Source organism: Cyprinus carpio, chromosome B19, assembly GCF_018340385.1.
Source record: "Cyprinus carpio isolate SPL01 chromosome B19, ASM1834038v1, whole genome shotgun sequence".
Lineage (NCBI taxonomy): Eukaryota > Metazoa > Chordata > Actinopteri > Cypriniformes > Cyprinidae > Cyprinus > Cyprinus carpio.
Window position 1 is genome coordinate 18,057,863 of NC_056615.1, and position 25,076 is coordinate 18,082,938.

Consider the following 25,076-nt stretch of genomic DNA (forward strand, 5'->3'; position numbering starts at 1 on the left):
TCGAACAGAACAACTCAACTCTTATGACTATTATCTTACTGATTCCTTTCGATTTGTAAACGAATAATTTAAGTCCGACTCAGTCTGTTTCAGCAAAACATACGTGGATATTTTGGAAAAATGCCAAGCGTTACTTAAGAAGTTAAAAGAACATGGTTATTGTATGCAGATGTTTTAGTTTTAGGAAACGTTTAATCATTTAATATGCTAAGAGATAGCTAAAACGTCCTATAGACACTATATTGTATAAGTAAAAAGTATAATATATCTAGTTATATAAAGTGTATCTCTGAATATCAAATATGTCTATGAAATATGCTTATAAACTCTATGAAGTACGCTGCCTTTTAAAGGAAACGCGGAATAGTCATATTTGTGAAATGATCAGTGTGTACTAGAAAAAAAAAATTCTATTATTTATTTATTTTGCAGCGTTTGATATTGAAAATATTCATGTATGTGTAATATTATGTAAGTGAGAACAACGAAGAGATTTTAGCACAAATCATTCTTTGATTGGGACATCAAAAGTTCACGTAGAAGCGTCTAGCCATTCTTAATCTTTTAAGAGTAGTAATATCTTAATTCTATTCAAAGAAATCACAGCAGCAACTGTGTAAATAAAATAAACAACAAAACTCTGTGAGAAACTGCATGATATCTCGATGAGGATCTCTAATTGGTTGGTACCACTGATCTGTTATATTATATTATATTATATTATATTATATTATATTATATTATCTCTATTATAGATCAGTGGTTGGTACGCAAATCCTTATCAGTGATTGGAGGAATGTTGCTGTCAATCATAAGATCCGCCCCCTGAGTTCCTGACTCGTACTGTCAGTGAGGAGCTGAGGTCAAGAGAAATGAGCATGGCCGCTTTGTTTAGGGGGTATCGGAATTTTTATAAAAGAAGCAATAAACATGTGGAGCTCAGTTTGGGTATGTTGTTTCCTCATTAATTATCCATTGACAGACCAAGGTGGTTAAAGCGCCGCTAATGTTATTGCAAAGAGCAGTTTGGAATTTTTTTTTTTCATCTGTTTTGTTTGTCAGTCTGCAAAATATGTGAATATGTATGAAGTATGCTTGGACATATATGTCGAAGCATAAATGTTTGCACATTGTGCACAATAAGCAAGTCACTGTTTACTTTTTGAGGTTCAGAAATGTTGTGCAATGCATCTGGTGTTTAGGAGCTCATAGGTTACTCTAAAGGTAAAATAATTGTTTTCAGCTGAAAATTATAAGCTAAATAATAAAATAAAACTGTTAACAAATTAAATACACATCCCAGCCTTCTCACCAAGTTCAGCTTTTGTCACCTCATTTAGTAATTTTATACAAAATAAATGTTTTTTTGTATAAAATCAGAGTTTTCCTCTAAAACATCTCAATCAATAGGATATGAAGGTCTTTGTAAGCAATTGGTATTGAGGGTTAAGAAATCTTACAAAGACTTCTCAATAGTGCTTAATGTGTTATTCCATGTATTTGATGTTATACTGACATTGATTTTTACAAAACTGCTCCAGTAAGTCTCTGTTTTATAGACATGATAGGCTAAAAAATCTTCTGTTGCTGGTTCTGGTGCACTCGTTGACTATCATAGCTTTCTGTCTCTATAGGGAGGATTTTATTTTACTCTAACTTATGATTTCTGTCTGTGTGTGGTTTTTCAGTATCCTATAGATCAATGGCTTCCAAGACGCCAGTGGGTTTTATTGGACTGGGTAACATGGGGACACCTATGGCTAGAAACTTACTGAAGCATGGATATCCTGTCATTGCTACTGATGTCTTCCCAGAGTCTTTCAAGGATCTTCAGGACTCAGGAGCACAGGTATAAGTATCTGTTTCTCAAACAATGCTCTAAAACAAAATCTATTACCGTCTTTCCTACATCTAGACTGTACAGTACTGTGTATGAGCCTGTGAAAATAATTGCCCTTGCTTGTCCTCCCAGATCCTGGATTGCCCTGCTGAAGTGGCTGATAAAGCTGACCGCATCATCACCATGCTACCATCCAGCCCCAACGTCATTGAGGTTTACACAGGACCCAATGGCATACTTAAGTAAGTCCTTTCACGTTAAACTCTCAACAGTGTTAAATTCGATACTGACTGAATCTTAACATATTGGAGAAACTGTTGTCCTACATTTCCAAAATTAGTCTAAATTGGATATAAATCTGCATGTGTCTGTATTATTTGTAATGATTAAAGGGGTCATATGACGTTGCTAAAAAGAACACTATTTTGTGTATTTGGTGAAATGCAATGTGTTTATGCATTTTAAGGTTCAAAAAACATATTATTTTTCACATAATGTACATTATTGTTGCTACTTTATGCCCCGCCTTTCTGAAACGCGTTGATTTTTACAAAGCTCATCATTCTGAAAAGCGAGGTGTGCTTTGATTGGTCAGCTATCCAGTGTGTTGTGATTGGCTGAATTCCACAAGCGTGTGATGGAAATGTTACGCCCCTTAACATACTGTGATGCCATCTCCCGGCGTGAGAAGACAAAAACAATAAAACCTATTAGAAACGAGGCATTTGTTACATCCAGTGGGGACATAATTACTGATTATAATGAGCACGTTTACATGCACACCAGTAAGATGATAACTCACAAATATCAGCTTATTAAAATAACCAGTTTTCCCCGTTTACATGCACATCAGTAACCTGACAACGCAAGTAAGCTGCGTTTACATGACTTCATTAATAAATCAGGTTATTTCCCTGTAGTGACATCAAAATATAATCATTTGTGTATCTGACTCATACATTTGTCAGTTGCGCTGTTAAATGAAGCTTGCAACATGTCGGGAAACTTACAGCTCGTATATTATCCTCTCATGCAGTTATAAGCACAGCATTGTGACTGAACCACTTCTACTTCTGCTGCACGAGATGAGAACACATTTTTATAATTTTCTGAGTCATGGAATGGTCTGCTTTTGTAATATATTTCCTTCTTTCTTTACTGCAAGATGTTTGCTCAGTCTAGATGTGCATAAATCTGCGCTTACAATGCGTTCCTGTCGCGTATCACACATGCGCACGCCAATAAGCTGACAGAAAACGGGTTATTGTGTTTACATGCGAAATCGGAGTTAGAGGCAAAAAACTACCTGTTGTGACTGGTTTATGCTTACGCCATTTATGAACTTACTTCAGTACTTACTCTGATAAAAGAAAACGGGTTACCACGTTTACATGACCAAGTGCATTTTCAGCTTAAGCATAATTGGCTTAAGAACATGCATGTAAACGTGCTCAAAGACTTATACTGTCTTTTTCGAGTTGTGTTGCATATCACGCTGGATAAACATAAAACCATGTCTGCATTTGTGATCGGAGAAACAACAAAAAACAAGCGATACTCTTCACTGCTCAAAACTTGCGTTTGAATCATCAGTGGCAAATTCTTTAAATATGAAAACGTACTTACAGGCTGTGAGTCAGAAGCGCCAGACTGTCCTTGCAAAGTTGGAACTGCCCCACTTTATAGAAACAGACACCGGCATTGTAGGCTACTGGTTCAGGAAACAGTCCTCATCCTCTGTAAAATGCGCTGAAATTTTGGGTTTAACTGTTCTGGAATAAAAGTTACGCCTTCTTTCTTTGCGTGAACATTTGGGCGGCGTTATGCAAATCTTCCCACATCGTGACGTAGACATGTGGTGGCGTGTTAGAACGAGCCGTTTTAGGAGGGCGTGGTTGACTCTTAACTTTTTATAAAGAATATATTAGAATATTCTATTTGAGACTTTAGTCTTTGCAACTTTACAGATCTTCTTTATGCACCAAGAGCTTGTAACACTCCAAAGAGAAAGGAAAAACTGAAATCGCATCATATGACCCCTTTAAGAAAAGTTCAAGATTAAGAAGTTTCAACTGACTTTATGATTAGTACAAGTCTAGGCTTAATCTAGTAGTTAGTTTAAATCCTCCTTAGTTCCAAGAAATGCTGGTCTGTAGAAGACATGTAAAATGCAGTACTAAAGTAACATTATATAGAATAGTATTGGAGTTTACAGCATTTCAGGTTGGCTTTTTATTGACTGTTGCAGATACAGATACCCAGAGGTGCCATATATGCTACAGTTTAAAAGTTTAGGGTCAGTAAAATTTGTATAGAATGATTGTAAACTTTTATTCAACAATGACACATTAAATTGGTCAAAAAGTGACATTATTCATCAAAGACTCCTAATAACGTATGTTATGTATGACTCTATAAAATTGTTTAGCAGCGCAACAGTTTTCAATAGTGATAATAAGAAGTAATGTTTATTCAGCACCAAATCAGCATATTCAAATGTTTTCTGAAGGATCATGTGACACTGAAGACTGGAGTAATGAAAATGCTGAAAATTCAGCTTTGCCAGCATATGAATAAATTACATTTTAACATGTATTAAAATAGAAAACAGTTTATTAAATTATAATAATATTTCACAATGTAACTGCTTTTTTTTTTACTGTATTTTTTATTTTTGATAAGCGCAAACCTGTTCATAAGTGTCTTCTTTCAAAAATGTCATTAAATAAAATTTACAGACCCCAAACTTTTGAATGGTAGTATATAGTGCATTCATAATTTTTTCCAAATTATATTAAATTAACTAATTTTGCATAATATTAATTGAATATACAGTATATTGTATATTATACAGCAATTTTAAATGTTTTATTGTTTACCTGCATGGCATGTTACCATTAACAAACATCAAAGAAGCATGAGCATGCAAATGTGTATAAAACACAGGCCATAGTTAACATGTCTAATTTGAATTTCACAACTGGTTAGGGTCATTTAAAAATTCCTGGGCTTTTTGTTATGATGATATTTAACATAGTTCTGTTTGATTTTGCACTCTTCTTTAAGAAGGTAAAAAAAGGCACCCTTCTGATTGACTCCAGCACCATTGACCCTGCAGTGTCCAGAGAGATGGCCATTGCTGCTGAGAAGATGGGAGCAGTTTTCATGGATGCTCCGGTGTCAGGAGGTATGATCGACCTGAAAACAACCTCTAATTATCATCTACGTAATAGTCGCTCAGTTTGATTGACAGGATTTCATTGTTTACATTTCTTGGAAGTGCTCACTTTGGAGATGCAATTACAATGTTATGTGTTGTTTAATGATTGAACTGTGTTCTCACTAAGGCTTTTAACGTGGTCAGTAGGTTCACAGATGTGCTGAACATGCAAACTCAAACTCAAGAAGTTTAAATTCTGTAATTTCTTTTTTTTAGTTTCTTTTAATGCACATTAATGATTTAATTTAGGTTTTTATTTGTTTACCTTAGTGTCAGAGTAGCAGAATAATTTCCTGTAGAGTTAATTGAGGCAAAGAAACCTACAATTTTCCAGAAACACAAACACACTCCCGTTATATTATGCAGATTCTCTGGGAAGGCTCTGTGACAGAGCCTTTAATGGCCTGAGCTGTTATGGAGGACAGCGCTGTCAGTAGCTTTCACTTTGATGGAGCCGTAATGTTGGCTCTACCCAGTCCAGGGCCTTTCATATAGATAAAAAGCCATAAAGAGCTGAGACACTGCCCTGGACAAGCACATGTTTAAGATGCACAACTTGTGTGAGTGGGGAAAGGTTTGCTGGATGTATGTTTACTGATTGGCGTCTGTAGTGCAGACAAGATTTTAAAGAGCCTGTGTGTGGACTAGGCTATAAAAAAGTGAATGGGTGTGTTCTCAAGCCCTTGGACTAGACTGTGATCTAATCCTTCTTTAACATTTTAGCAGTGAGGATTTACCATTTTCCACAGATTCTATCCTTTTCTTTTGGAATTGAGACTTGTAACAAAACTTTTTTGAAAAAAAAAAAAAAAATCATAATGCAGAAAAATTCTAATTTAATCTGGTCACTCTTTTCAATTTAATGAGAGTGAATGAGGACTAAAAAGCACAAAGTTGACAAATATGTATGTAACTTGTGCACTTTATTCCCAGAAATGGCCAAAATTTAAGTCATTATTAATTTATTTATTAATAAATAATAAATTAATTGTGTAATAAACAGTGCCTGTTTATTGCAATTGAACAGAGAAGAGCAAATTAAAATTTAGAATGAACTATCCCTTTTAAACTTTTTAGGAGGGCAAATTGTATTTTGTTTTGCTTTATTTGCAAAAAGTTATTGTAACTAGTCCAAGACCATTTCGTTTGGTAAAAAAGCCTAAGTTAAAAGTTAAAAAGTTAAAACATAAAAAACACAACACTACAAATAGGATGAAGCAGTCAACATTGAATAAATCCAAACACAGTACACAAAAACAGTAGATAATGACCTCTACATTAAGAGAGGGTTTATATTTATCAGATGTGAGGGGCAACAGATAGTTTTTCATAGCCTCCAGATTTTTATCAGGTCTATGGGGAGCATTTATCAGACCACATTATAAAACAAAGCAGCACTAGTACTTAAATAAACAGTGTGTCCAGAAGGTGGCACTCCAGCCATCATGACGCCATTGTGTCTGTTCCCAGCATCTCCCATCTCCTGTCCTCTCACATAAGGTCTCTGTTGTGGAAAGGAGAATTTGCATGTGTGTGTGAGATCATGTTGTATTTTTTTAAAGCTGATTTTCTTTTGATATAATTTTATATTCTCGGTTTTGTGTTTCTCTCTCTGTGCGTCACTAAGGTTTGGCACATCAGACTGTGTTTCTCAAATAATACATTCATAAAATGACGAACAAACTCTCTGTCTCTCTTTCTTTTTTGCTCTCTTTGTCTTTTTTTTTTTTTTTTTTTTTTTTTGCGTAGATTTGTAATAAACTCAAAGGCACAAACCTCACTGTCTGCTGTTGCAGAATTGGACCCACAACAAACCCCCGGCTAACGTCACACGCTCTGAAACGTGGGGTGTGTGGCCATTGCCACGTCTAACAAGTGCTTGGCTAGTTAACAGTAATTACCCACATTCCTCGGTTTTTGCTGAGATTGCGGCCACATTGTCACTCACTCTCACTATGCAGCTCACGGTGGGAAAACTTTGACTTTCTGTGCGAGAGAGCATTTGTGTCACAGTTTTGTGTGTGGTGGGACTGGCTTAGATCTGGTTTTGTTGGGCCGTGTTGTTTCATTGCTCTCACGGTGTCTTAACCTCAAGTCAGAGCGGTGTTTAGTAATGTACGTAACTCATAATGTAAATTTTTCTAACGTGGTCACTTGCCATATTTGCTTTAAACAGTTAAGCTCCCCTTTGTTTTCCTTGACTTAATTTTAGGCCATTTCTGAATGTGTGACTTGATCTTCTTTTCTTCTCTCCTCTCATTTATTATCACTGATCTAACAGCCTGCATGCATGAGCCGTCTCGATGGAACAGCCTTCACCCTGCCTTCACCCATCAGGCCCATATGTAGATCAGCGCTAATAAAGGAGAAAATGACAATCTCTGACTTTCAGATGGTCCTTTCAAAATGCATTAGAAGTTTAAAGTGAAATATTTCTGTGTCAAGTCCCTCGCATGATCAAACAAGCTTAAAAAGAATATTCAGATTTTATTATTAAATGATTGCTTTAGTCAGATCAGTTTTGACTGTCAAATATTATCTGGCTTTTTTCATCCATTTTCTTACATTTTCATACTTATCAATGATTTCTCAAACCTTAAAGTTCATTTCAGGTATATCTATGCCAATTTTATTAATATACTGAAAATTAACATACATATTATGTTAATTTTAAAAACTATTATTATGGCATATATAATTATAAAAAGAGCTGCAATTTTTTAAAATACATCCTTGTTTTAATTTTGATAGCAACCATTTACAATAGTGGACATAATGTTCTCTTATTACATAATAAATCAGAAATTAGTTGCCAATCCATACAACCAATAAAACATAAACTGATTTATATTATATAATATAATATGTAATAAACTCAGTTTCTGTCTGATTTCTTTCTGAATTATTTTATTATGATTATTATTTAATTATTTATAATTTTTTCATTTGCAAAAAAAGTAAATAAAAAAAATCTCTCTCTCTCTCTCTCTCTCTCTCTATATATATAATTATTTTTATTTTTATTTTTTTTTTTGGGGGGGGGGGGGTAATTATTATTATCATTATTATTATAGGGCTGCCAAAATGTACTAGATTTTAATAAATTGCTTTATAATAAATTGGTAAAATATATATTTTTAAAAACTAATAATAATTTTCTGTGCATTTTCTTGATAGATTCATACACAGATACACATACACACACATTATATATATTATATTATATTATATATATATAATAATCATTTCAAATTTGTTTATAATTGAATAACCCTTTGAACCAAGTTTTAGCATAAATAGCACACCCTTTCCCCTCTTTTATTTTTTAATATGTGTGGATCTGATAAGAGTTTTCATGTTTCATAGCTGCAGTGTTAATGAAGTCAGTTACATTGCTAGCTGATAGCATTAACATTTCTTACTCATAACTGTAGCTTGGCTATCCTGATGGGACAGCAGATGCCCCTTCACAATAGAAAATCTGGGTTTTAGATTGACCTGAAACAAGATCACTCATGGAGAGGTGGGACCCCAGATATGTCCTAATGTAGATCAGCATTCCCTGTGCTGTTTTTGGACGCTGTGAGCGTGCTCATTAATATCTCTGCCCTCTGTCGGCCGGAGCAGAAGGGGGAGGAAGAGACTGCCTGATAGATAGGTGAGTGACAGAGGAATTAGCATAACAAGATCCTCGCTGGGAAGGCATGGGACTGGGAGACATGTGTGAAGGGGGTGGACGATGTCTGTCCTGAACTCCAGATGGAAACAGACCCATAGCAGCTGTCTAGCCAGGACTTTTATAGCACTGAGCGTGTGTGTGTGTTTGTGATGTTGAGTCTGACCAGGAAAGAATTATCAGATATTATGATATAAAGAGATTTAAAGACTTCAGATTAAGATTTTAATGTCTATATAGTCTGAAGTGTACATGATAGCTGCACTAAGAAGTGAATGAAAAGCTGTCCATCATTTTCCAGTGTCATCTGGTATGCACTTATGCCCCCTGTCGAGGAACTGTCATTCAAAACCCCCCTCTCCCACTTTAAACAGTCACTGTGGCTCTCAAAAGTGTTTGTGTGTAAATGTGTGTACCCGTCATCCACAAGATGAGTGTTGTTAAGCAGCTTTTATGTCCTTAATTATGGATCATTTTAAAATGCTGATGATGGTGCTATTCGAGGAACGTGTGCATGTGTGAAGAGCCGCTAATCAGCATCCTTAGAAGCCAATATACTGATGACTCCTGGCCTGGAGGATCATTGATTCCAGATCATTCTTCACTTGTTGTCCACACTCAAAGGGACCATGCGGGTGAGGATGGGGGTGACGATGGCGGTGATTAAAAATCCTACTTATCTGAATGATGAAGATAATATGTGCAAGACTCTCTTGTGACCTTGTGAAGGTTTGCGTTTGTTTGTGTGTGGTGGCTCGTAAACTCTTTTGCCTCTGTGAACCTGTCAGTATGCCACATAAGGGCTGCTGGCGTAGAAACTATTAATCTGTGTGAAGTTCTCATGTGTGTGTGTTTTTATATATGCAGAAAGAAGTGTATTAAGTTTGCTTGGTGTTTTAATTTGTCTGAGAAAATATCTCCTTTTGGTCGTAATTATAGGTTTAGCCACATGAAGCTAGTAAATATGTTTGTTCTTGTTACACTAGTAAGAATGTTCCCACTGCATCAAAAGCCAAAGAAAGTTCCTTAAAGGCACAGTTCATCCAAAAATGAAATCTCTGCCATTATTTACTCACTCATAGCGTGTATGGCTTATTTTTCTTCTGTGAAACACAAAAGAAGATAATTGTGAAAAATGTGTCGGTAGGGCTTTATGAATAAATTGAAATAAAACCGAAATTGTGATTATGGCTAAGTGCGATTATCTAATTGCAAAGGTTGCGATTTAATTAAGAATATTAATTTTACGTGAAGTGCGGCACTGTGTTCGTTTACACGCAAGCAGCTCATGATACAGTAAATGCTGCTCCACGCAATCTTCATCTCTGCATCATCTCTGAGTTTTGGTCACTTATGATGTGCACAGGACACAATTGCACCAATGGTCTTCTCAAACTTGTAATCAGAATTACTTATAAACCAACTGTTGCCAACAAAACAGAAGCTTTATGGCCTCTCTACGATTTAAATACAATACTAATATTTAAAGCCATAAATATTATTATTATTATTATTATTATTGTCATTTTACAGTTGTCACTCTTAAAAATAAAGGTGCATAAAAGGTTCTTCACAGCGATGCCATAGAAGAACCATTTTTGGTTCCACAAAAAACTATTCAGTCAAAGGTTCTTTAAAGAACCATCTCTTTCTCAACTTTTTATAATCTGAAGAACCTTCTTTCGCCACAAAGAACCTTTTGTGAAACAGAAAGGTTCTTCAGATGTTAAAGGTTCTTTATGGAACCATTTAGACAAAAAGGTTCTTCTATGGCATTGTGAAGCACGGACCTTTATTTTTAAGAGTGCACTACTGTAAAATAAATTATTATTAACATTATTACAATAACTATTACTATAGTAATATTTATTATTTTGTTTTATCATATTTGGTAGTAGTAGTAGTAATAATAATAATTGTATTTTTTATTTTTATATTTACCTGGCGGGTTTTTTTTTTTTTTTTTAAATCTTATTTTAAAACGCAATCTTATAATCACAATTGATGGTAGAAAATTTGTATCAAAATTATGACAGGTAGATTTTCCCCTAGATTTTGAAGCTTTATGTGTCTGTTTTTTTTGGTCTGTAGAGTGTTGTTTTGGACCCACATTGACTGTTATTGGACAAAAACATCTTTCAGATATCTTCTTTTGTGTTTCACAGAAGAAAGTAAGTCATACAGTTTTTGAACAAAATGAGGGCAAGTAAATTATGAAAGAATTTTCATTTTTAGATGAAGCATAAAAAACTAAATTGGCTCATCAAAACAAAAGTTTAAGGAGTTTAGGTTGCATAAAGACTGTATGCATTTATTGGCCTGATTATCCAATATGGACAAATATAGCTTTGATCATAAACCAAATGAATCATTGACATCCTCTGATATAGTGCCTATTTTATCGAGGTTTACCTAATGTTTTTACAGCAGTGTTTCTGGTATTGGAAACACAATAACAACGGTTCCTAGAATGTTCTCTCGAGATCACTTTAATGCCCTGCCAGTGCAGTCGTTTAGATAGACAATCGCTTTCAAATCCCTATTGTCTGTTTGCGATCAATGTTGGTCTTTTTACAGTCAAAAAGAAAGTTATTGATCAGCTCGGGAGAATAGCTGATAGATCGCAAAAAAGGACAAGTGAGTTTGTGTATGTGCCTGGTGGGGAGGGCTGAAAAAAGAACTGATTTCGTCATTTAGAGTCTTTATAACTGTCAGCATTTCTAAAGGATTGTAGAAAGACGACAAGAGGTTTACATGGGGTTTTTATTTACACACAATAAAGACTCTGAGATCTACATGCTCGATGAGGTGGTTAAAACTCCACCATCTCGCTTTGCCTGGGAAAAGAGGCTCATATCCACAAATGTAGTTTAATGTAACTTTGCCACTAATGAAACGTTTCGGTGTTTTAAAAAGCGTGTACAGCCTTAAGTGGCTTTTTCTAAATGTTTAAGATGCTGGAAAGAGAGTTTGTGGTACCTGACACCACAAACAACTGAGTACATCTCCGTCAGAGTTCACGTCCATGTGGGTTTCTTCATTATATATTTGCTGTTATAGATTTAGACTTTTAATCTAATGTAGATTTGATTTTGTACTTGTTTGAGTAGTTTAGCCATCCTGATTTGGGTTTTCAACTACTAATAAGAGCTACTCAGGTCAGCTTAACACTTTTTACCTTTTTAAATCCATTTCATAAATTTTTATGCAAAAATTTTGGAAATGGAGTAGATCTAGATTAGATGGGATTAGGCCTAATGATAAGTGTGGGATCATCAGGGTTTTTTTTTTATATATCTTATTAAATGATTTAATAAATACACAAATACATTCATAAATGCATAGTTTCATTTACATAGTTCAGAGGACAAAAAAAATGGCCACAGAATGCTGCAGTTGACCAGTTAGAATCAACATTTGATTTTTGTGTTTTTTTTATGCTTTGACACCGTCTGCATTTTCAAATTGCTCTTGCATTAACTCTCCATGCATTACTATTAGCATTGTAAATTTGTTTATGTGATGTCTTCATTAAATGTGATAAACCAGTTTAATTTAAAAAGTGTGCAAATTAAAAAAAAAAGGGAAAACTGCAAATTAATGCTCGTTTATAGATAAACAAAACACACAAGCACATACACGTTTATTCTTCGAGATGCAATGTAGCGTAAGGGAAATGACAGACGTGCTGAGCTAATGAGAGAATTATTGATGATGGAGAAGTACGGCTAAAATCAATACAGGGGAAGTCATAAAGTCTCTCTTTTCCTTTCTCTCTCTCTCACTCTCTTTCTTTATCTCCGTTTCACTCAATCTATCTTACATCAGCTCTTTTCTCTCAGTCTTTAATAATTAACTTCAGCATTATTAGCTTCTCAGTATAAACAGCCTATTCATTAGTGTTGACACACACAAACAGACCTCTCACCTCAAAGCACATGCCTTTTTTCTGGCTCATATTGTATCCAGTGTGTAATATAAATTTAGATAAATTGGATCGTGTTTGTGTGTTTATTTATATGGATATTAGGGATTTCAGTGCAGCAGATGAGGTTTTAGTCTTTAAAAAAAATCTGGCCAATTTTATTGCTTTAATTGCATTCTAATCGGGCAAATCCCCGGACACACATATCTATGTCAGCAGCATTAAAAGCACCCCTCCCATGTAGAACATGGCACGCTTTAACGTGATTGGCCACGCTCGGTCCTCTTAAGGCGTGGCGCTTAATTGAACATGATAAAGTATAAAGTTAATTACCCCTTAGAGCTGTCACTCATACCCCAGGGGGCGTGTTCACTTAGGAGGAGGAGTGTCGCTTTAGGCACAGCTGTCGTATGCAAGTCTATGTGTTTGTGGGGAGGAGGACAATGGGTCCTTGTCCTCAGAGAGTTGTGAAGGATGATTTGGACAATCGGCTTTTAAAGGCAAACACTCAAATGTTGTCCCGCTGGTGCCAGACAGCTTATTAATACCCTCCTCTGCTCCAAAACACACACACACTGTTGACTAAATCCTGACATGCTTAAGGTAAATTAGAAGGTTTCTTTAAATTTTTTAGAATGCACCTCAGCTGTATAATAATTGTAAAGAGGAATCTTTTTTGCATCTTTGAACATGTAATATGCTAGTAATATTGTTTTGTTGTTTCTGTTGCTGTACCATGTTGACAATTTGCCATAATATACTTTGAAATACTTTGGAGGAAGATGTAAATACCATCAACTAATATGGTTATAGATTTATTTTAATTTTATTTTATTTTTTAGTACTTTGACGTAACCATCTTGATGCCATCATTATAATGGTACCACCACATCACTTACAAATATACACACTGATTTTTGAGTACATTTGCAATGATTTTTGAAGTCATGACTGTGTTCTTTTCAGGTGTTGGTGCAGCCAGTCTGGCTAAACTCACCTTCATGGTGGGTGGAGTTGAGGAGGAATTTAATGCTGCCCAGGAGCTACTCACCTCTATGGGAGCAAATGCAGTGTACTGTGGCCAAGTGGGAAGTGGACAGGTAAATACACACAAACATGAATGTCCTTTAGCCTGTAATCAATTAAAATTTGTAGTAAAGAGATGGTGTCGTCAATGGAACTTCAAAATCCCCTTTCAAACAGAGATTCTAGGAAAAAAAAGACAATTTGTCCCAGGATAGTTTGAGTTTGGTTCATTCACACTGACAGTGATTTCCTGGAATCTGTGTGTGTGTGTTCATACACATCCCATAAAGATCGGTTAGGGCTAGAAGAGATGCAGCTACGGCCACCAGAGCTTATTGGGCATGCGCACATCAATATTGTGCACTTTATTTTTGCATTATTATAAGGGATAGGTATTGGGCTGGCGTAGGTGTAGACATTAATAAAACAGAATGTGATAGGTAGCAAATTTACTTTATTGTTATTTTCTGGCCATAGCTGTATCCCCTTTAGCCACAACCGTAAAGATCCCATAAACACACGTTAGTCACTCAAGTCATTGACTGTTATTTATATACCGTTTTTTACAATGCAGATTGTGTCAAAGCAGCTTTACATTATTAAAAAAATGGAAATAGAATGTCGAAATAGTGGCCGTTCTACTCTGGCCAGACGAGACCAGCAGTTTAATTCTAGGTTGCAACAAAGTCAGATTGTGCAGAGGACATCGGGACATGACGTATAATGTGACTTGTACCGTTCCACTAAGCTGGAGAACTATCTCAGCTTCAGCGCGGATAGTGAGAAGCTCCCTTGTCAGTCCCTTTACAGTTTGCAGATATTAGTTTTGTTGTGAACGTTGATCTGCATTTATTCTCCCGGTCAAAGAATCACACGTCATTGTGATGACACGTGCATCCTCACTACGACACATTCTCTACGGCATTGGTTCTTCCTTTTGTTTACACAGGGCTTAATCCAGGACTGATCCCAGCAATGTTACTAGGTCCCCATCCCGGGACGTGTTTGCGTTCACACAGAAGGCACTCTGGTGATTTACTGATCTTATGGCAGTTTTCCGGGATCAACACTGTGTGAAAGGGGTTAAAGACTTAACCTTTTTTTTTTTGCAATCATACCATGTTCTAAAATGCCCAAGATTGTGTTTTTTCAGTATGCTCTGTTAGAACACATTCATAGATATTGTTGTCTGCTAATGGGCTCATATTTCTCCTATGATTTTCATATTTCCATTTTTCAAGTCAATTTTATCACCATTTGAAACAATCCATGCTGAAATGGACCACACAATCTGTTCAGATCGAATCAGAGAGCTCTTTAAAAAGTTAACTTTTACGTCACATTTCAAACACTGGCAAATTTTTCCTAATTTTGCTTTTATATTATTAGTTTTTCTACCATTTCAAAATAAAAGCATCTATCCCGTGTCAAGTGTCTGAAGTGCTGAAGTGCCTTTGACACTAGTAGGTGACAGCAAGTGTCTTTGATGTGTAAATGTAATGTGTTGATGTGCTCATCTGTTATATCCAAGTTGCTGTAGCTTTGTTACCATAAATGCTCATTTTTAACCCAGTATGTTATTCATTATATGACCTATTTAAGTAACACACTAAGCACTCTGTGGTGCATAACAAATTCCTTATGTACTGTCAATAAAAGGTTACTACAAAATCTTTAAATTAAATTACTTCTGTGGCTGAACTAATGTTTTGCAATTTTCTCTTTCAGGCAGCGAAAATCTGCAACAACATGCTGTTAGCAATTGGCATGATTGGTACAGCAGAGACCATGAACCTTGGAATTAGGTGAAGATGTGTGTGTGTGTGTGTGTGTGTGTGTGTGCGCGCGTGTGTGTGTGTGTGAATGAGGCTCCTCTCTAGCTCAAAAACGAGAAAAAAGCATTGAAAAGTAGTTCATATGTAGCCTGCTCTAGTTTCAAACTGCCACATGATTGCTTTGTATAAGAAATTCTGAAATGTAATAGGTTCATGCCATGACTTGTTTATTATTTAAATAAGAAAAAAAGTAAAATAAGGTTCACTCTACTTATTAGTACATATATTCACAAAAATTATTATCTTTTTATTTTGACCATCTGTCTGAAAAGCTTTGTTTCGGCTTTAACTGCTTTCACTGAAAATCTTGCTATCTGCTGTAGCTTTCAAATCTCATTTAATTTTTTCGGCTCATTCACTGTCCAACGTTTGACAACAGTGATGATAGACACTATTGGGTGTGTTGTAACTGATCATCATATGCTTTTTTTTTTTTTAAGATAAAAGGAGTTAGTTCATATTTCATTGTGTTTAAAAATGTGTAGGCAATATCTTCTCTCTTATTATTACTTCATTTTTTAAATATATGTTAAAGTGAGAAGAGGGGAAAATTATATAAGAGCGTATTGCTTGTCCGTGTTGCTTGCAAATACATCTTAATAGGTTGGATTCAACAGATCAACATATTCTTCATACATATGAGATATGTATTCATATTTGCTTGAATGCAGTCTCAGAAATCTAGCGCGCATGAAGTGATGTTATCCCTCTTCTCTGGGATATAAGGAGCGTGTAGGCATCTGCACACTCATATGCACTTATACAGACTTATTTAGATGCCTTGGGTTCCTGGCTGTCATAAATCTCCCATGCTGCACTGCAGCCTGTCCTCTCATGCAGCAAACTGCACATAGAAAATATAAAGAGGATGAGTGTTTGACTTATTTGAAGATATTATGATTTTCTCTTTCAACCGGAAAGCAAATGGGTGCTTGGGAGAAATAATTAATCTCTCACTATGGAGAATTATCAGTAGGTTTTTCCACATTTCCTCTAGTATCTTTTGTTCTTTCAGTTCTTACTTTTATTTTTACAACTTTTGTTGAATTTGGTACAAAATTGGGCCTAAAATGTAAAGGAAAAAATGTATGTATATATGACATGTATTTATAAGGATATACATAGATGTGTGTGTAATTTTATTCTTCATTAATTAAGCTCATATTAATTGGAACTTACAAGTTTTCCTGTCCTGTTGCCAAAACTGAACATCTGCATTTTAAAAATATTCAATTGAATTAAATTTCACAAACATTAAAAAGAAAATATATTAGTTTGATCATTTGTTTTGCAATAACTCAATCATTTTGCAATAACTCTGACAAGCTTTTTTGCCAATAACACTACCAATTTTATAATATATATATATATATATATATATATATATATATATATATATATATATATATATATATATATATATATACACACACACACACACACACATACACACACGTGGTCAGAATTGTTGGTACCCTTGGTAAATATGATCAAAGAAGGCTTTGAAAATAAATCTGCATTGTTAATCCTTTTGATCTTTTTTTTAAAAAATCACAAAAATCTAACCTTTCATTGGAGAATAATAATTTAAAATGGGGGAAATATCATTATGAAATAAATGTTTTTCTCTAATACACATTGGACACAAATAACGGTACCCTTTTATTCAATACTTTTTGAAACCCCCATTTGCCAAAATAACAGCTCTGAGTTTTCTCCTATAATGTCTGATGAGGTTAGAGAACACCTGACAAGAGATCAGAGACCATTCCTTCATCCAGAATCACTTCAGACCCTTTAGATTCCCAGCTCCATGTTGGTGCTTCTCCTCTTCAGTTCACTCCTCTCATTTTCTATAGGGTGCAGGTCAGGGAACTGGAATGTCCATAGCAGAAGCTTGGTTTTGTGGTCAGTGACCCATTTTTGTGTTATTTTTAAGGTTTGTTTTTGGATTACTGTCCGGTTGGAAGATCCAAACATGGCCCATTATAAGATTTCTAACAGAGTCAGTCACTTCTTGATTTTTGTATCTGTTGGAATTTGATAGAATCCATGATGCCATGCATCTAAACAAGATGTCCAAGACCTGCAGCAGAAATATAGGCCCACAACATCAAAAATACAGCAGTATATTTCATTGTACACATGAGGTACTTTTTATCCCTGTGTTCACTAAACCCATCTTGAGTGTTTGCTGCTAAAAAGCTCATTTTTTTAGTTTCATCTGACCCTGAGACTTAACTATTTTCTGCAATTCTCCAGCTGTGGTCCTTGGAGAGTCTTTAGCCACTCAAACTCTCCTCCTCACCGTGCATTATGATGATATAGACACATGTCCTCTTCCACGCAGATTTATAACATTTTCTGTTGATTGGAAATTATTAATTATTGCCCTGATGGTGGAAATGGGAATTTTTACTGCTCTAGCTCTTTTGTGAAGCTCCATTATCTTTGGCTGCACATCAGAAATATATTCTTTGGTTTTTCTCATTGTGATGAATGATTATGGAAATTTGGCCTTTGTTTTCCCTCCTATTTATATTCCTGTGAAACTGGAAGCCATGGCTGGATAATTTCATGTAAATATGAATGGGAATTTAATTCACAGATATTTTATATTTTATATGAATTTCTAGAGGTACCAATAATTGTCCAACATGTATTTGAGAAAAACATTTATTTCATAATGAGATTTTCCCCCATTTTCAATTGTTTTAGTTAAATGAAAGGTTAGATTTTAGTGATTTTTTTAAAAATAAAAGACCAAAAGGATTAATAATGCAGGTTTATTTTCACAGCCTTCTTTGATAATATTTACCAAGGGTACCAACAATTCTGACCATGTGTGTATGTATGTAGTAAAAAGATTAATCGCGATTAATCTCATCCAAAATAAAAGTTTTTGGTTACATAGTATATGTGTATGTACTGTGTATATTTATTAAGTATATATACACACACATGAATGTATATATTTAAGAAAAATATGTTAAGTTTATATATTAAATATATTATATATATATAATTTTTTTTTTTTTTTTTTTAAATATAATGAGATTATTTACTTTTCTTCCCTAGTAGATATAATTAGTTAATAGCGGAATAATGTTTACGGCAATAAATTCAGTATTGAGTTGCGATTATGTGGAGAAATGGTCGAGAAATCTGTTTTAAAAGAGTGATGGTACACCAAATTGTACCCTCTTTGTAGAAAAAGGCCCTTTTCTTAATTTTCTTCAACGAGTGCTGGATATCCCTGGACATGTGTGATGTTTCACTTTTTCACAGAAAAAGTGTCCCCAATAGACAGATATCTCCCCTCTCGCTCTTTCTCTCTCTCTCTCCATCTATCTTGACTTATGCATGCATATGCTGCTGTCTACTCTTTAAGACCCTCAGCTACAACCAAGAATGAGCCTGTTTTTTTTGTTTTTGTATTTTTAATGATGCAACATACACACGATTGAGAGGCTTTGAAAGTTCATCCACTACACAAGCACCCTCACACACACAGCCTGTGTACAGATGTTTAAAAAGATAATTGACATTTGGTAATAAACTCGTTTGTTGCCTCTTAAAGACATTGATAAAATTGTAGCCTGTGTGTGTTTGCTTATAAGACTGTGTTTATAATCTTGTGAGCACCAGGGTTTGATGAAGATGAAATGAGAGCAAGAAGCATAGTGTATAAACATAAGTCTTTAACAAAATGGGCCCCCGTTCTAATTCAGTGATCAAACATCAAACGCCTCTAGTTTATTTCCTCCTCTATTTTTCTTTAACTGTAATTCACTCATCCTGTTTAACTAGGCTCTCACATCTGTTTTCCTTTCCCTCGCTGCTGTGGTATTAACCTGCACACACTTCACACTCGATTTCATCAGCCAAATCTTCACAAGTATCCTTTGAAAGTGTCTCTTTCATGTAAATTTAATGTGTAAATGGTTTGGATAATATCCATAGGAGCAGAATGAGGGCTATACAAAATGACGTTTAGCATTTTAACAGTGAAGGCGCCTCCCCTTCATGCACACACACTCGTTTCTTGCGCCGAGAGAGTGATTTGTGTTGTAGCAGAGAAGCCAGGTTGCAGTTGAGGCAGTAACCTTTTCAGCAACCAACCAACAAAGAAAGTGAGTGTGTATGAATGAGAGCTAGCTAAAGAAAGGAGGGGACGATGTTGAACATATGTCACCGGTTGTCCCCAAGAGACCAAGAGACACAGACATAAAGGGGGAAAGTGAGGGAGCGAGAGAGAATGGGAGATTGATACGGGGTCAGTCGGTGGGCTGTTTACAGACATTAAACCCTCCAAAAACAACTGTCAAATGACAGCGCCGCTCACAAACACACACACATTATTGAGATTACATTTTCCAAAACAGTCTGTAAAATCAGACAGTGTGGGATGGACGGATGGAATAACAGAAAGGGGAAAGAAACAGACTTTTTATGCACGGCTGTGTGTCCTTGTCTACTAATTATTGCATAGACTTATAAAAGTCTTGGTGCGTGTGAGTGTGTATGAAGGCGCGGCCCCCTGAATGAGAGACAGGTGGAGTTACTGTATAACTGCTCTTAAACACTCATCATAGTTTAATAGACATAAGAAAGCTAAAAAGCGCACTTTACTGTCTCACCACCGCTGCCGCTCCGGCGTGAGTGCGCACGCACACACGTGTGTCGAGGCGCTCTTGATGTGGTCATATTTATGTTCTTGTTAAAGCAAGAGACGGCAGCTCTTTGCCCAGTTACACTTCATCCTCAGATTTCCCTCGTTTCCCCCCTCTTCTCTTCATCTTCCTTTTGTTTCAAAATGGCTTTTTGTCAACTGCCACCTAATTTTCTTTTGTCTCAGCAAATAGTGCTAGGTGACGGTTTTTATTAGTGGTGTTTGTATCAGTAATGTGACTATTTTGTTCTAGCTATTGATTCATTCTAATATACTGGAAAAATGCTATTCATAAATAAAAATGCCATTTAAATGTTTTTCTACTTTAAGCGTCATTTTAGTTTATTAGTAAAATTAACAATTATTTTGACATTTATACTCTCCTGATAAAATAGTTTGACAAAATTTCTGATTATTTAGTAGGGAAAAAAATTAACAAAACCATTATTATTTAAAAAAAGGTCTTGTGTTTTCAGATAGTTTGACCTTTTTGTCATAAGCCAAGTCTAGTTCAGATTTAAAAATGCCATGTGTAGTGACTCCCCAAAAAATATTTAATATAATTTTGTAATATATAAAGGGGGAAAGTAATAAAAATGACCAATTAAGTAAAATTCATATATTCAATATAAAGTGGGACCCAAAAGTGTTTTATAATTTATTCAAACTTTATCACTTATATTTAATATATTCAAATATTCATTATTTTCAAAGTGTAAGGAAAGTATGCTGTTATTTTTTACTTGATGGCTTTACTACATTACATGTGTAGTGATTACAATGAGTGATTAGGTCAAACCTTTTCTTAAATTATATCAAAGTTTTTAAAAAGCATATGAAAATGAGATGAATAGTTTTTTTTTTTCTACAATACAAAAAGAATACTATATTTTTTCACAATTTTAATAATGGCTTTTAGAGGCAACCAATATCATAGTTTATTACCAAATATCATTTTGAAGATGAGCTCTTTTGACTAAAAAACTAAACAAGCACCTAACTAGGCTCTAGTGACCATACACTTATCATCATGGCAGCAGCTTTCTTCAGAAAATGTCACAATCGTTCTGTTGTGTTTGCTGTCTTGTCAGTTTTGTCCTGTTATACTGTGTTATTTGGGTGCACATTCGTTTGTAAAGCAGCAAGGCCCATTTCACTCAGATCTACTTTAAATGCAGGACTGGAATCACCCTGGTTTCTAATATGGGGGACAGATTGGTGGGGGCGAGTTAATAAGACAGCTGCTTGTGTCAGAGTTTTATTACCCCTGCATTTGTGTGGGGGACAACAAGCGGGAGAGTGGAAAATGATGAACTGCAGCTCCTGTTAAATATCAATACTGTATTATCCAGGCCTGCTTTCCACTTAGGGATGATCTGGTCATGTGCCTAAAGGTCAGCGCTCTGTCTGACCTCTGTCCTTTGACCTGTCTCTCTCTCTTTTGATCAGACTGGGTTTAGATCCAAAGCTGCTAGCGAAGATTCTGAACATGAGTTCAGGACGATGTTGGTCCAGTGACAAGTATAACCCCGTCCCAGGTGTCATGGAAGGAGTGCCTTCAGCAAATAACTACCAGGGAGGCTTTGGCACAAAGCTAATGGCTAAGGCAAGTGGAAGCATTCTTCTTTTTTCTTTTAATCACATTTATTTATTTATTGATGCCAAGTTTAAATGATTTTAAGGCAAAACTGTAAGAAAAAAAACATGTTGTGTTCTCAGGATCTTGGTTTTGCTCAGGATACGGCGACCAGTACCCAGACCCCAATTCCTCTTGGTTCTTTGGCACACCAGATCTACCGTGCGATGTGCGCTTGTGGCTACTCTAACAAAGACTTTTCCTCCGTCTTCCAGTTTTTACGAGAGGAGGGGGTGTAGTAGGTCCATTGGAAGTGACCCAGACTCTGTGTGAGAAACGGACATTGTGACTTGCTGGTTTATTATTGATATGCATGTGCGTTTATTTTCAAAGGGATGTTACAGGTATGTTGAAGCTAATTAGTGTATAGCATTGAGAGTCCGATGCTTCTCTTAGGTTGTTGCCAGATTTGGCCTTTTTTAACTATGACCGGTTCGAACTGTTACTCAAGCTTGCTTACGTCACACTTTTACCTGCAAATGTGTACAGTCATTCTTTTCCACTTTGAGCTAGTAATTTGAGCCAGTTCTAAGCCAATATTGATTTGAGGTCCTGATCAGACGCTGCTAGAAATGTTTATGAATCCACATGACATACCTCATCTGTTTCAGTTGTGCTTAAACTGAATCGAAACTGTGAAAATTTTTACAAAGAAGTAGTAGGTCCCTTGTTTTTCTGGAATAGTTACATTAAAAGAATAGTTCACCTAGAAATAACAATTAAAAAAAATGCTGAAAATGTACTATTCCTGTACTACTCCTCAGGCCATCCAAGATGCAGATGAGTTTGTTTTTTCATGGGAACGGATTTGGAGAAATTTAGCTTTACATCAATTGCTTACCAGTGGATCTTCTGCAGTCCAACTTCAGTACATCAATTAATATCTTGTGAAGTGAAAAGATGTGTTTGAAACAAATCCAATAAGTATGAAACAAACAAATCTATCAATCCATTAAGAGGTTTTAACTTCAAACCGCTGCTCCTGGCTGAAAATAAAAGAGTCCTCTGTCCATAATTTTACTTTCTCCATTGAAAATGTAATTTTATCTGAATCAAGAGAGAAATATGCACAGATCAAACACTGTTTACAATCAAAGACAGTTCTAAACAAGTATATCGGTGCATTTTGATGCGCAAGGACAACACAGGATTGACTTTTTCACTGGAGGAAGCATTTTTATGGATTATGGACTCTTATTTTGGCCAGAAGCAACAGTTTAAAGTTAGCAGTTTAAAATCGCCTTCATGGATTTGTTTATTTAAACAATGTACACAGCTTTTCGCTTCACGATTTAATAACTGATCGACTGGAGTCGTGTGGATTATTTGTGGTTTATTGTGGTGTTTTTAGAAGCTGTTTGGACTGTGAGCAAGTGATGTAATGCAAATTTTTTCCAAATCTGTTCCAATAAAAAAAAACAAATTCATCTCCATCTTGGATAGCCTGAGTGTACATTTCCAGCAAATTTTCTTTTTGGGTGAACTATTCCATTAAAACTGACCTCTGTTTTACACTAAATAGTTTATACACTGACGTCTCTGTCTTTTTTAGTGTTTTTTTTTTTTTTTTTTTTTTTCTGACCACAATTTCTCTTATTATCCGTTTCTTTTCCACTAAACAAAAGGCTTTACGTCGTCCTGGTGTGTATGTACATGCGTATATTTGTAATGGTGCTGTATTGAGAATGAGCAGTGTTAATTGTCTCTACTTTATAGAGGTCCTGTTGAGACGCACACTAAGATGAGACCGACGCCGTCTGTGTGCTAGACACATACTCTCGCCCATGGCTCAAGAATCATGGTGTGTCTTCTATACAAGAATGTTCTTGTTCATATAATGTCCTCAATAAAGAAGTTAACTGTCATCTCTTTAAGGCGAATTATAGTATATTGAAACATCTGCTTTTGGTCTGAAAAAGATAGTCCCGCCCATTTGTAGGGTTGGTCGGGATACTCAACAAAAAGATCGAAGTTTTGATAACTGCAGTATTTATAGGTTGTTTTTCAGGGAAATCAGCCTACAGATGGCTTATTTATATTTGATACTATTTTAACATTCAAACATTACCTCTCTGGTGTATTGCTATATATAACTTTCTCCAATTCATATGAACGTTTAATAAGGCTGCGTTTGCGTTTGATGTCGGTTTAACTGAAGGGCTGGTGTGTTTGGGCTGGGTTAAGTAAAGTAAAGACAAGGGACTTGATGACATCACCTTCAGCCAGGTTAGCATACATTAGCTACAACAAGAAAATCAAAGATTTACAGGTGTACGTGTAAGAAACACAACTACCTAAAGCATATGATATTTACAAAAGGAGAAGTAAGGTTGCAGTGATGTTTTAATGCTGAAATGAATTAGTCCCTTCACTGCCCTCTGACTTACTGTCCTGATGTCGGTCCTCTGGTGTCTGCGGTCTGCCTGATTTTTTTCCATTGTTCTGTCCACATGCTCACACGCAATCATGCTCTACAAATGATGCCCTTATTTCCATCATCACAATCAGAAAGCCAACTAAACAAGGCATCACCCGTGGGCTCTTTTCTTTAATGGTGTTTTTGGTCTTTCGTTCGTGTGTTTTTATTATTCCGGCAGTGCTGTTTGTGTCTGTAGACAGCCTCAGACAGGCCAGCCCAGTCTGAACTAGCGCAGAGGTCGTTAAAACCGCTCTTATCCTCAACATTTAATTGTAGGACTTAATTTTATGACCAATGCTCGTGATGTGCAGTTATGTGGCTGTAGCCTCAGACAGTCCTACACACTATAAGTGCACTAATTGTTTAACTGGGACTGCCGGTTGTTAACTGGGAGCTTAAAGACTGTAGCTGGGTTAGCGCATTTTTAGCTGAAAATGCAGGCATTATAGCTGTTATAGATGGTGAGTTTTAGTGAATAGTAATGCTCTACTATACATTTTAAAAAGAGGATTTATTGATTTAGTTTACATAGAGTTATAAGAGCAATAGATGTCTGGTTTGCATGATCTTATAGATCACAGTTCATAGTCCTCCACACCATATTTCTTTGAACTTATAGGTAATGTGCAAACATCTAGTCCATGCTTTTGGGACGTTCTGTACAATTTAAAATGTAATTAAACTACTAATTAAAAGTTTGGGGTTGGTAAGTCTCACCCACCAAAAATAAAATAAAACCATCTGAAAATTATTACAATTTAAAATAAAAATTTTTCTTATTTTAGTATATATTTAAATGGAATTTATTCCTGTAATGGCCAAGCTGA

General features: G+C 35.6%; 1 protein-coding gene across 1 annotated transcript; it reads left to right on the top strand.

Annotated features, from left to right (window-relative positions):
* Window positions 1-797: 797 nt before the first annotated feature.
* On the top strand, window positions 798-23,203 carry LOC109112320 (3-hydroxyisobutyrate dehydrogenase, mitochondrial-like). Its single transcript, XM_042745240.1, has 8 exons — window positions 798-948; window positions 1,689-1,849; window positions 1,973-2,082; window positions 4,906-5,027; window positions 13,628-13,761; window positions 15,416-15,492; window positions 21,644-21,800; window positions 21,914-23,203. Exons 1-8 carry the CDS (start codon window positions 873-875, stop codon window positions 22,067-22,069), a joined length of 993 nt encoding a protein of 330 aa, XP_042601174.1. The 5' UTR covers window positions 798-872; the 3' UTR covers window positions 22,070-23,203.
* The last annotated feature ends 1,873 nt before the right edge of the window (window positions 23,204-25,076 follow it).

Bases quoted from the DNA above. Each gene is read 5' to 3' on its own strand.
- LOC109112320 (XM_042745240.1), top strand. From the start codon at position 873: ATGAGCATGGCCGCTTTGTTTAGGGGGTATCGGAATTTTTATAAAAGA. The intron at 13,762-15,415 runs GTAAATACACAC...TTTCTCTTTCAG, and splicing joins GCCAAGTGGGAAGTGGACAG to GCAGCGAAAATCTGCAACAA. The intron at 21,801-21,913 runs GCAAGTGGAAGC...TTGTGTTCTCAG, and splicing joins GCACAAAGCTAATGGCTAAG to GATCTTGGTTTTGCTCAGGA.